The sequence below is a fragment of the Larus michahellis genome, chromosome 5 (genome assembly GCF_964199755.1).
Source record: "Larus michahellis chromosome 5, bLarMic1.1, whole genome shotgun sequence".
Taxonomy (NCBI): domain Eukaryota; kingdom Metazoa; phylum Chordata; class Aves; order Charadriiformes; family Laridae; genus Larus; species Larus michahellis.
The window spans coordinates 49791593-49805645 of NC_133900.1; the positions used below are offsets into that span (position 1 = coordinate 49791593).

The 14053-nt window shown below is 35.7% G+C and overlaps 1 protein-coding gene across 3 annotated transcripts in view; it reads left to right on the top strand.

Annotated features, from left to right (window-relative positions):
• CTNNA2 (catenin alpha 2) overlaps window positions 1-14053 on the top strand; it is a 516068-nt gene that overhangs the window by 120005 nt on the left and 382010 nt on the right. For all 3 annotated transcript variants that reach the window (XM_074587252.1, XM_074587254.1, XM_074587251.1), the window contains 2 exons: window positions 8499-8665; window positions 12004-12123. In XM_074587252.1, the coding sequence (XP_074443353.1) occupies window positions 8499-8665; window positions 12004-12123 (287 nt within the window). The remainder of the gene's footprint in view (window positions 1-8498; window positions 8666-12003; window positions 12124-14053) is intronic.

The window sequence follows — 14053 nt, forward strand, 5'->3', positions numbered from 1 at the left end:
AAAGGTCCCTTGCAATCCAAACCATTCTATGAGTCCCCTTGTCATCTCATTGTAGAAGGCTATCAGATTGACTGGGCGTGGTTTCCCCTTCATAAATTAATGCTGACTATTCCCAGTCACCTTTCTTTCCTTCGTAAATTTGGAAATGGCTTCCAGGAGTATTTGCTCCATCTATTTTCCAGGGATCGAGGTGAGGCTGACTGACCTGTTGCTCTCCAGATCCACTTTCTTTCCCTTTTCAAAGAAAGAATGACATTTGCTTTCTTCCAGTCTTCAGGAAGATACCCCAGTCAGTTAACATGATCTTTCAAAGATAATTGAAAGTGAACTGGGGCAGCTCCCTTGGTATCTGTGGGTGCACTCCATCAGGGCTTATGGACATCAGGGCTCATTGGCTCATTTAGAGCGTACTGCCATGGAAGACTTTTAGCTTTACTTTTGGAGAAAACATTTCTTTACTGTTGTTAGATTCAAACTAAGAGTGATTCAGAACAGTTCTTGTAGCTTTTCCAGTGTTTCTCTACAAATTGTCCCTCTTTATTTTGAGGCACTTTCCTCAGATTTAGAGCTCTGCTTTCCATTTAATGCTTTGAGTAGGTCAAAACAGTTGTGGCTGCCCAGGGAAGTGGTTGAGTCACCATCCCTGGAGATATTTAAAACACATGATGATACGGTGCTTAGGGACACTGTTTAGTCATGGACTTGGCAGTGTTAGGTTTACAGTTAGACTCGATGATCTTGAAGGTCTTTTCCAACCTAAATGATTCTATAATTCTATGACTTAGGCACATCCAGGCTATTTAAATGTTCCCTAACCAGGGGTAAGCCAGCTTGCCTTCTTTCCTATTGCTCTCAGGGGCCTGAGATCCCCAAAGACAAGTCTTACCACTAAAAGCTGGTTATTTAGCCTGGTTATTATTTTTGCAATTATTAGTAATCTGTTACTCCACTTAATGTGGCCACACTGATATTTTTAAACAGGTTTTTATCAGAATATTTGTTTATAAGTTAAATCCTATGAAAATCCACGTTTACGAAAACAGCATGGTTGCTTTTTGTCAGTTACACTTGCAGGTTGTTTATTGTTTGAAAAAAAATCATGTCATCATCTTTTAATTTCCCTTTGATATACATGCATAGAGATGGACATATATTTTTGTGTGTGTATCTGTCTAAGAAATCATGGAATACTTACACATTTCTGTTGTTTATTAAAACTTTCCATAGATACTGGTATAATACAAATATTTTCAGTAAAAAATAGAAAACAATCAGCCTAACATTTTCTGGAAATATATTCAGAAAATATAAAATTTCAAATGGATGTGTGTCTATATATAGTTTTTGAATATTTATATATATGTATATAAAATTATAAGAAAAAAATGTATAATTTGTTGACTTCAGCTGATTTTCTGCTCTTTTTTTTCCCCTTATGTTGATTTTCACTTTCAATATGCAGTAATCACATTCCAGTTGTTTGAGGCTGTTTTAAGACTTTAATGATGAATAGAAATTTGAATAGGTGGTGTGGTTTAGCCCCAGACAGCAACTAAGCACCATACAGCTGCTCACACATTCCCCTGCCCGGTGGGATGGGAGAGAGAATCAGAAGGGTAAAAGTGAGAAAACTTGTGAGTTGAGATAAAGACAGTTTAATAAGTAAATAATAAGTAAAGCAAAAGCCACGCAAGCAAAGCAAAACAAGGAATTTGTTCACTGCTTCCCATTGGCAGGCAGGTTTTCAGCCATCTCCATCACGGTTACTTGGGAAGACAAACACCATCACTGCGAACGTCCTCCCTTCCTTCTTCTTCCCCCAGCTTTACGTACTGATCGTGACATCACATGATATGGGATATCCCTTTGGTCAGTTGGGGTCAGCTGTCCCAGCTGTGTCTGCTCCCAACTTTTTGTGATTCCTGGCCCACTCACTGGTGGATCAGTGTGAGGGGCAGAAAAGGCCTTGACTCTGTGTAAGCACTGCTCAGCAATAACTAAAATCTCCCTGTATTATCAGCACTGTTTGCAGCACAAATCCAAAACTACTACGAAAAAAATTGACACTGTCCCAGCTAAAACCACCACAATAGGATTCAGCATGAGACATGTAGTGGGTTGTACATTCCTTTTGCCCTTTTGACGTTTGCTTTTTGGCATGTTCAGTTTTTAAGTTATACTGAATCACTCAGAATTTTGGTGACGTTTGTAATCATCTGTTTATACCTTTTTGCAAAATTTAAGCTTGTAGTACTTGAATTACCTTACACAGATTACCAAGTCACTTATATATGTACATGATTCTTGTTAAATACATGTAAAGACATCTTTAACTGCTCCTATATGAGTGCATGAATTTTATATCCAAGATTAAATGACATCTTAGTTTGAAGATCTAAGGGAAAAGGGTCTTTTTTTGAGAATCAGGTCTAAAAAACTCCATTGCTAGGTGGTCACTTTGTTAGGAGAAAGTGACTGAGTATGACTAAATCTAATCTTGCATTACCCTTCAAGGAAGGATATATAGAGTAGGTCTCCCAGTTAAATCCCGTCAGAGCAAGCTAACTGGGTTGATAGTGAGAGATGATGGCTGTAGGTCTGAACCTTCTCAAGCTGATGAGATCCCAGAACCTAAATAACTTTGGACACATCTTCTAGTCATTACTCAAGTGCAGGAAAGTGGCTTGTTGCACGGCTGTTATCAGATTCACAGAATCATAGAATGGGTGAAGTTGGAAGGGACCTCTGGAAGTCATCTGGTCTAACCGTCCTGCTCAAGCAGTCTGACCTAGAGCTGGTTGCCCAGGACTTTGCCCAGGTGGCTTTTGAATATCTCCAAGGATGGAGAATCCGCAACCATTCAGGGCAACCTCAGAGTAAAAAAGTGTTTCCTGATGTTCAGAGGGACCCTCCTGTATTTCAGTTTATCCTCATTGCCCCTTGTCCTGTCACTGGGCATCACTGGAAAGAGCTCAGCTCCATCCTCTTTGCACCCTCCCTTCAGTTACTTATATACATTGGTAACATCCGCCCTGAGCCTTCTCTTCTCCAGGCAGAACAGTCCCAGCTCTCGGCCTTTTTTCATAGGAAAGATGCTGCAGTCCATCATCTTTGTGGCTCTTCATTGGACTCTCTCCAGTATGTCCATATCTCTCTTGTACGGGGGAACCCAGAACTGCAAACAGTGCTCCAGGTGTGTCCTCGCCAGTGCTGAGTAGAGAGGAAGGATCACATCCCTTGACCTGCTGGCAATGCTGCAAAGGTGGCCAATGGTAACCAGGGCTGCATTAGGCAAAAAGATAAAAATTCTAAAAGAAATAAAAAACTTTAACCCCCCCATCCAAAATGGATCTAAGTGCATGAAATGTTGTCCGGCCATGAGTCCTAATTTCACACAAGCAGCAGTTCTACCAGTAATCACTACAATTCAGGAATTAAGCTGGATTTCAGTGTTAAGGTTGTTGTTTGTTTTCAGGTTTGGGTTTTTTTTTTGGGGGAAGGGGGGGGGACAAAGGGCAGTTGTTTCAGTGTTTGGGTTTTTTTTGTTTGGTTGGTTTGGATGGGTTTTATGTTTTCTTTTCTTCTTATGATGAACATTTCTTAATGTGGCTAGTAGGGGCTTTCTCCACTTTCTAACCCAACTACAATGTAAATCAAATGCACACTTTTTTCTCAATATGAGGTGCCAAAGAATTTAGTACGTGGGTCTTAGTGAGAAAATGGCTGACGCTATTTGTCTAACAAAAAAAGGTATATGACTGCTGCAAGGTATCAAGTGTATTGTTTCCCATCGGTGTGAATTATATCACCTAGAAAAATGCAGATCTTATCACACGTATTCCAGAAATATAATTGTTTCATAGGGCTGCTGAAATGATTATAGGAATGGATATTCTATGCAATAAGAGGAGACTGAAGTACTACCTTAAACTGTCACGGTTCATTGCAAAAATGCATGAAGTGAAAAAGGGACAATAGGAAACACAGTGGAAGAAGAATACGTACTTAAATTGAAGGACAAATGGGGCATGAGAAGAAATGGGTATAAATTATCTACAAATACAGTGATTATGGAATTAAAGTGTCTCTAATGAAAAAAAGCCTGTCAGATTCTGGAGTTCATTTTGGAATGAGTTTCCTACTTCCAGTAGGATTAATTGGGGTTAAATGTCTGAGCTGTTTCTGAGTTGGAAGCTTGATAAGTTTGTGAGTGTGGTTATTATCATATTAAGATTATTATTAATTTTATTATGACATGACTGTCTGCAGTGGCAAGGAAGCAGACCTGATGACTCAAGATGTCTGTGTTTCTTGCCTTGACCTAATTTTCACTGAAAGTAATTAATTTAGATTACAGGATAACTTTAAATGAATTTGGAAAGAAATGGATAACTGAAAGTAGTGTTGGCTTTTTCTAGATAAAAAGGTTTCTCTGAAAAATAATTTGACTAGCTGTAACTCCAACAATACCTTTGGCTGAAGAGTGGTTTGATACTATTGATGTACAAGGATAAAAATATGTCAGTTGGCAAGACAGACAGTCCTTCCTCCCCCAAAATGGCTGGATTTCTAGATTATTACATTTTAATTTGTGAATTACTAATTATTTATAGTGTTTAAAAAAAGTGTTATGAACTTTTATATTAATGCTTTTTTTATTTGCTTATTTGTTTATGTCTATTTAATACTTTCTACTTAATTATTTTGAAGAAGATTTATTTCACCTAACTTTAGATTCATAACATAAAATAATTAAGTCAAGCATTTTAAATTGTTGTTTTGACACTCCATGTATTTTCCCTCTGTCCACCAGATTTAACTTTCAAGTATATTTGTTAGTGTATCTCCTTGGATAGTCAAGCCTAAGGAAATTATTTTCCTGCTTTCTTTCCAGTGCCGCTGTCCAATTACCAAATATTATTTCTTTATTTCACAGTTCAGTATTAATATTTATCTGAAGCTACAGACTGGTAATTTGGCAGAAAAATGTAAAATCTCTTCAGTACCAAAATGGAAGTTAAACAATTTGTTGGTGCCTGATTCCAAAACCCAAAGCTTTCTTTGACTGCCATTTCATCTTGGATATACCTAAAGTTCAAGTGCTTTTACATATGAAAGTTTTGTAGCTGGATGCTCAGAATCACTTCCATCTCAACTGAATCTAACTTAGAGCATAAATACCAGAAAGCCTTGCTGGAGTTTTCATACTATTGTATGTTTCCCCTTGGGTCATGTCACTTAGATATGCTTTAAGAGTGCATCAGACTTTCTACAAGGAGCTGTGATAATTGGCTTCCTTTAATAAGCATCTGAACAGAAGATGATGCCCTCCTAGTTGTTACGCTGATTAGATGAATCCAGTCATCCGCATATTGGATCAAATACCTAGGTTAGGAAATTCGAATCTAACCCTTGCCCACGTGCTGGACTAAGCTATCCCGTGGTCACTCTTAGACTCTCCTTTTACAGGGAATATTTTGAGTCACTGACTTAATAATAAACCTAATAAAACTAACAATAATAATAAAACTAATAATGAAACTAATAATAATAATAATAGTGGAAATGTCATTCCTAATTTTTAGCACACAGCCAAGAATTGTTGATAAATTTTTCCAATAACTGTTTGATTTAAAGTACGTTTCAGAAAAATCTTTGTGGCCTCCGAGTTCCTTGCTCCTCACTTCAGTGATTTTTGGCACACAGGTAAAATGCACGGCAATGGAGGTACAGCGAACTGTGGTCCTCCTCTGCAGAAACCTTGTTGTTTCTCTGCAGAGACCAGGTACATAGAACTTTGACTCTGTGATACTGAGCAATATAACATTTAAGCATGTTTAGAAATTTGTTTTGTTGTCTCTTTATCTGACAATGATTGTTTGTTCCTCATCTTTTAAGAAGTCTTTTGAGAGTTTAGGCAACCTTATGGCAATCTAAGAAAAGTATGCAGCCTTAGAACTGAGGCATTTGAATTTTTCTACTGAAATTTTATATTATCAGTTTATCATCCGAGATACACTGCACACAAATTATACTAAGAACATGCAGTCCTAATGGTAATATAATAAGGAAAAGAGTTCTGATGGAAATTATTCACTGTGGCTTTCTTAAGTCTCTTCTCCACTATTTGCATTGTGTTATAGGAAGTTATGCCATATGGGATTTTTTTTTATTTTGAATGTTGCTATAATAGTCTTAAAAGCAATATAAATATGCTTCGATTTCACATTAGAAGTACTTTCTTTCTGAGTTTCTACACTGGAGACAAACATGATTTATTTATTTATTTTTAATAATAGGAATGTTTAGGTTAATATAAAATCTCATTCAAAATGGTCTTTGCTCCTCTTTCAGCCTGATTTCCTAGGGAAATGAGGCTTGTGTAAGTATCGATCTGTTGGTAACTCCTAATACATTTAAAGTGTTGTCCAGTTTCAACCTATGCATAAATAGGGAAACAGAATTAAAAAAAGTTAAAAAAACCCCAGCAACTGGAGAGAGAAGAAAATGCAATAGAAACTCAGACTTGTGTTCACACCAAGAGCAAGGCGAGTGCAATTCAACCTTGTCTTTGACACTGACTGGCTGGTTGGGCAACCCATGTGTAGAGTCCTGATAAGGCAGAGCACATGCTGTTTCTGCCAGAGATTGAAAGCATCATGGAGAAAATAGGATGGAGTGGGTTTTCAGGCAGTATAGGAGCAAGACAGGGGAAAATTAAAATAAACTTTTTACTTCAGCTGCACAGAGATAATTTTTTATTATATGGATAAATAAAATTGTCATTTGAAAAGAAGGTCATAACAAACTTAAATACTGCTGAAAGTTTATGATGAATTTAGAGAATGCTGAATTAAAAAAAAAACAAAACAACTTGCATACAGAGCTTTCTTTCAGCAAAGGTTAATAGTATAAAGAAAGCTTAAAAATCAGATTTTTCTTGGCACAGCCACAACATAATTCCAGGTAATATATCGATGGGATTGTATTCCGTAGCTGGGCTAGCTTATTTTAAATGCTTTTAACAAGTCTACACAGTAGAACGCAACACAATTTGGAGATGTCCAAGGTGGTCTGAAGTTAGTAAAGCTGTATAACAGCAAGGCAGCCTTACACAGGCTACGCTAGCTTGGAACTTGGAGCTTGGAGCTTGGAACTGAGTCATCAGTGTGGCACAGTCTTACCTGATTAGAACTGTCTCTGAGCAAGACCCATCAGCTGGTACATGACACTGTGCAGATATGGCTAAGTTACTTCTGACCACAGAGACAGCGAGCGCCTGTGATCTGGGTTTAGAGGTTTCTGCAATGGGTTGTTTTCCATAGTCTATGGAAGTCCTTCAAAATACAGAAGTGATTTCCTCATAGATTGGATTAATAGTATCATCTCTAAATTTCTATTTTGCAATGCATACTTGTTTTTCCCATTTCTTGAATTAAGAAGGGAGATGATGCATTTTCACTTCACTATTTTTCAGCTGAAGCTGTTTAGAAGTAAGGTGGCGTGATCTCCCATTTCCTAAAAGGATGAAGGTAGACAGCATGTCATGCATGTTTTCCCTGTTGCCTAGATTAACATTCTTTTAGTTCACAACAGTTTTCAAGATCGTGGCTCTGTATTTATTAAGATATCAGTCTCTAGAACTACGAGAAAGGAGGCTGTAGTGAGATGGGGCTTGGTCTCTTTTCCCAAGTAATTAGTGATAGGACAAGAGGAAATGGCCTCAAATTGCACCAGGGGAGGTTTAGATCGGATATTAGGAAAAGATTCCTCACTGAAAGGGTTGTCAAGCATTGGAACAGGCTGCCCAGGGAAGTGGTTGAGTCTCCATCCCTGGAGGTATTTACAAGATGTGTAGATGTGGTGCTTAGGCACATAGTTTAGTGGTGGACTTGGCAGTATTAGGTTTACAGTTGGACTTGATGGTCTTAAGGGTCTTTTCGTACCTAAATGATTCTATGATTGGAGAAAAAAAAAGTCTTTAATAGGCGTGATAGCTCTTCTAGGTGGAGGAGAGCAGAGTAAGTATCTGAGCAAGAAAATGAGGACTGAGGAGCAGGAGTGAAGGAGAAGGCGGCAGTTTGAAGGCAGATTTGTAGTGATGCAGTTGGGATGATACTGTTGGGATGCTCTGTTGGGTCCTCCCTACCAGTGCAGGGGAGTTCTGTATTTCTGTAACACACACTGCTCTTTTTCTTATTTTGTGCTGGTTGCATTTGGTGTTTCGGTTTCCTTTTTAGTTTTTAGCAGGTGACTGCTCTAGAAGAAGAACAGTTGGGAAATAAAGAAAAAAAGGTGGAGAGTACTGAGGGAGTTGCTGCACATGTTTAAAAAAAAATATTTCTCCCGAGCAATTCAATATTCAGTATCTAAGCCATTATTTTTTTCCTGACAGCAGGTAGTTTAATTAATGAGGAGTTTACACTTTTTGGAAAAAAAGTACAAGTATAAAACTTACCTTTAATTACAATTTTTTATTTTTTTTTTTTCAATTCTAGGAGAAACAATGAGAATTGCCTCTTCGGAGTTTGCTGACGACCCATGCTCCTCAGTGAAACGGGGCACCATGGTGCGGGCTGCTCGTGCCTTGCTTTCTGCTGTCACCCGCTTACTCATCCTGGCTGATATGGCTGATGTCATGAGGCTTCTATCACATCTGAAAATTGTATGCATTTTTAAAATTATATATTCTTTTTGCATGTTTTATGTGTAGAAAAATAGGGAACAAATAAGTAATGGATGCCACTTTGGGTTTCTTTCTCTGTTTCACTGTTTTTTCTTAAAGTGATGAACAAGAAGTAGGAGATAACACACTTCTACTGTTCTACTTCTTATTAATTTTCTAATTTTACATAAATAACTTTTCAGAGACTTAAAGTAAAAATTATCAGATAACTTCAATGCCTGGACTAGTATTGCTATTAAGCAGCTCTGAACTGAACAGATGCATTTACTTAACTCACCTTGCCTGTTATGCAGACGGTTTACTAACTCAGTACTTGTAAAGTACTGCTATCTTGTGGCAGAGTTTAGGTACTACAGTTAGTCTTTTTCTTTTTTTTTTCCCTCTGCACAACTTTTGGATGTATCAGGAGACTGAATCTTTAAGTTGGAGTGAGACAATAGTACAACGGTCTAATCAGTCATCAAAGAGGAAAAATAGAATTAAGAGGTATTAAATGTCACCAGATAGTTTGGTATGGATTTGTATTCACTTTTGGCTGCCACCATTCAGGTTTTTAGATAGGAATGTTAAAAGACTTTGCAGGTGATAATGGGAAATGTAATTTTTTTTTCCTAGTTATTGGACTTCTTCACTCTTATTGCATAAACAAACAAAAACCTCTGAAACAAAATAACATGTTGCAGAAACTCATATACAGAATATTTAAAGCCAGCAGAGTGCATGTGTGAGTTTAGCAGAGGAGATGGAGAGTTATTTCTTTTAAATAACTGTCCAAAAAGTATTTTATTTTTATTTTTATTTTTAAATTTGTCTTTTTAACAGTGTAACTGTACAATGATATTATGTTCTGGACAAACAATGAGAACCCTCTGACTTGCAAACTGTGCAGATAAGCTAAATAGTTTGAAAACAGTTTTCATAATGAAAAAGGCAGATTTTTCTGAACAGATTCTAGTGAGCTCCGCTCTAATGAACAGAACGCTGCTCTTGTAATTGTCAGCACGTGGCTCTGATTACGTGCAGTGTAAGCATTGTCTCTCTCGAATATGCTTTTAATTTTTCCCCACAATAATACTCCATGCAACTGTAATTCAAATAATCCTTTGCTAGTGAGATGAAAAATTTAATATTATTAACAACAGATTTTTCTAAATCTTATGATTAAAATTCAAATTCAAGGTCTTTCAATATGAGAAATATTGTTCTTGCATCTGAGTCTTTTTCCTTCTGTTACAGCAATGGGCTCCATTATTTAAAACACAGATGTCGAATACTGTTTTATAAGTGGGTGTATTTACTTTGACAGTTTGCACCCTAGATTTGCAAGGACAGTGTATGGCAATGTCATTTGACACTCTGCATTTATCAGATTTTATTATGAATCCTGTTTCTAAGAAGCTAGACATCTCCGGTTGTTTTTAGCAAAATTCAACTTACAAACCTTAAATTTTATTATTTGTTTTCAGTTTAAAAAGGATGATTTGTTTCTGAGGACTGACAGTGTAAATTATTTTATCTTAGTGTTTTATAAATAAAAATTTTAGATGAACACAAATTGAATTACTAGGAAAGAAGAAGTGTTTATATTTTACAAAATTGATGAAGAGGCAGCTCTTGTATTGACTCAAAGGTAACATTCAAAGACAGGTGTAAATTAAGACTGACATGATAGAGTAGGATCAACATCTTTCAAAATCTGATTATCAGAGTGGAATCTGTACCAAATTCTCTAGTAATTTTATTTAATAGGAGGCTGGAAGGACTTACAAAAACATGTATCAGATGTAATGCCTGTGCTTGTCATTACAAACAAGTTAAAGATGAAAGTTTCAGGTAGTTTAGTATAAATGTTTCTTGATGTGAAAAAAGATGTTCATATTTTATTGGGAATCCTGCAAGAACAAATTGGTTAATACAATGACGCTTTTAAAATTTTTGTTAATGGTTAAGGCAGGCAGGTAGTTCAGCTTTAAAAAACTACTGGTCTTTTTAAGTGTAAAAAAAGAGGTAAGTGGATTCTGAATAAGGTGTAGCTTGCAACTCTCAGACTTAGTATAAAATTTCTAACATAACAACTATGGATTTCTGTACTTGAATTACATATTTTCCTACAGGAATGTGTGGGTTCGCTACTGTGCTGCACTGTAATTTGTAACAACAGCAAGTAGGTAAAAGCTCAAAATAAAAATACCCTCTCTCACTGGCAGGAAAACATAGTTAGAGGAACACAAATGATAAAAAGGCAAGTTCTGCACATAATTGTGCCTTTCTAAATTCATTAGATGCCAGCTACTGCTGAATTTATGAATTCCCAGTAGTGTTTGGAGAGTAAGCTTCAAACCTCGGTTCTTGCATAGGAGCATGTACCTTTCAGAATTAGCTGTTTCTCTTCAAGGAGAAAATTTGCCTGTTGTTGAAAGCTTATGCACGGTGTCATGAATTGAAGCAATAGTATTTAGAAAGAAGGATGAATAAAAACTTTTCAGTTCTCAATCCTTTTGCTTGGAATTGTGTTTTGTCTTGTGTGAGAGAGAAAGAAAACTTTGACTTTTCATCTAGTGACAGAAAGATTTCCTTTACTTATTCTATGAAATGAGCATTTTATCCCTTCAGATATTTTCCCTTGCTGTACATAAGGTAAAGTTTCACAATAGATTTGGTAGATTAACTTGTTTGTATAACTGGGGTTTTATATCTTTACCTGTTAGCTAGAGGATGACTACAATTTTCTGTGGTAGATTTTTTTATCAATTTTAAAGTAACTGAAAAAGGAAAGCTGAGAGCTGAGAAGAAGAAATCATAAATATATTCTGGTTTGAATCTATTGTTGTTTCATTTATTTCACAATGATACGGTGTTTTGGATATATCAGGGTAAATTTAAATATTAATGGTAAGTTTGAGTTTCCTTTTTAAATGTTATTTTTTGTCCAGAATTAATAACTTCCCTTTGTTTTCCCATAAATTGTGTACCACACATTAAGAACATATTCATCTATGTTGTTTGAAACCTGCATATATTAAACATTTCATCTGATAACTGTGAGTGGGGAAATTAATATAGTTATGCCCGTTACATTAGTTTTACATGATAGCAAAGTACAGTAAATGGAAAGTAATGCACAATGGCGATCAGACAGCTTCTCTATTAAGAAACCTAATTAAAGTTAGTGGGACTGATAAAGACACTGTGCAGTGATGGACATGAAAGCTAAACTGGGTCCATATAATATAGAGTATTGGGTAGAATAGTTATGGACTTTGTTAAAGAGCGCACCTGGATTAGAATGCTAACAAAGTTGATATTTTATGTTCTAGGTAGAGGAAGCACTAGAAGCAGTGAAAAATGCGACAAATGAGCAAGACTTAGCGAATCGCTTTAAAGAATTCGGAAAAGAGATGGTAAAACTGAACTACGTAGCTGCTAGACGACAACAGGTGAGTATGTTTTAAAGCAGTGGTTGAAAACTAGTTTTGGTTCTAAAGATCTTGTAGTTTATGCCCAAGTTTGGTTTAAAATGTACAATAAGTAATTGATGTGTCATGGCCTGTAATTTAATCACACTGATTTTTTTGAATGTGATGAAGTTTTTAAAAAATACAGTTTATTTAAGAATATTTTCCAAGTGTCTTCAATTAGTAACAGAATGAAGGATGAAAAGGCAAGTGATTCAGGAAGTTCAGGATAGTTTTCATGAGGTGGTTATTCCCATTTAATTCTAACCTATGTTGATTTGAGGTCACTCTGACAGCTGGTAAAACATGAGCTCTTTGGTAGTCTGGTATAATTCAAATTTAGCAAGAACAGAAATCTACTTTGTGTTTAAAACCATCATTATTAATTTTCAAATACTTAAAAAAACCTAGTACTCAATTCATTCGTCACTAAGGCAAATGCAAAAAAACCCAGAAAGTCACAATAACATTTATTCAGTGCCTGCAATTATACAACTTTGCAATAAAGGTAACATTCTCTTGAACACTGTTCTTTTTAAGAGTCCTGACAGTGCTGACACTGTGGAGTTCAATAAGGTCTCTCCAACTTTGATTGTATTTGAATACCACCATTCAGGACTGTGTCATCTTAGGATCGCATAGCTTTCCATATTCATCTGTCTATTTACTTTATTTTCTGCATTACAGTAATGACAATTTACTTCTGTATCACTATTGTATCTTTTTATGAAATACAACATTTTCAGAGTTATACTGAAATTAAATAAATTAAAAATGTAAAATCTAGTCACTATATGAACAGTACTATTCTGTATGTTCAGACAATTCACTTGTGGAAGTATAGCTACAAATACGGGAAAAAGAAAAATGTGAAAGCTAATGACGGTATATGTCTCAAGTTCTTAGTGGTGGTATGAAGAGATAACAGAAGACCTCAGTTATAAGCCTTTCAAAATTTTCTTCTTGAGGTGCATTTTTGTAATGTCAGTAAGGTTTTCGTATAACTGTGGAAAATCTTGATAGCATTAGAACTTACTACTTAGATGTTTGTATGTTTTCTTTTCATCTCTTCTGTTTTGTAGCCTGATAAAGGTTTTAGGAACTTAATTCTCTCTGAAAACTGTTACCCGTCAGTCATGTGTGGTTGAAATTAGTCAATGGGTAGAACCTTTAAATTCAGAATATCTGTGTTCTTTTTTAATTTTTTGCCATAGATACTACGTGTGAACTTAAGTAAACTATTCATCTCTCCAGACTTCTTTGTTCATAGTTTTCAAATAGAAGTAATGATGTTTTATTACTCCGTATGAATATTGTTAGGGCTATCTAATGGTTGAAAGGCTTTCATGGACAGTGTGATATATGCTACAAATAAATAAATAAATGGATTAAATAACAATAAACCAGTGTCATCTTATTCTGGTAACATATTGTACAGTAGCTGGCGCTTGTTGTCAGGGGAAACAAAAGAAAGTATATATCATTAAAACTAACACTAAATGATACAAGGAATAGAACAAATATGAAGGAAAGGCTAAAAACAATGAGGGGCGTATTTATTAGGTCTTTAAGAACTAAAAATATGTTCATCAATGTAATATTTTGATTTTGATTTTTTTAAAGTTCTACCTTATGATTTTATGTGTGTGTATATATATATATTTATAGATATATTTATAGATATATATAGTACTTACAAAAATATGGCACTTGCTGCAACAGGATTGTTGCACTCGCATTGCCTTTATGGAATCAGCAGATTGAATCCAGTCAGTCGGTAAGAGTAATTTTGAATGTTTTATATAAATTTTCAGTAGGTCATTGAATAAGGAAAGCATATAGACTGATAAGAAAATATTGTGAAGAGGGTAACAGCTATAGGAACACAGAAGGAATGGAGTTTCTTGGGCAG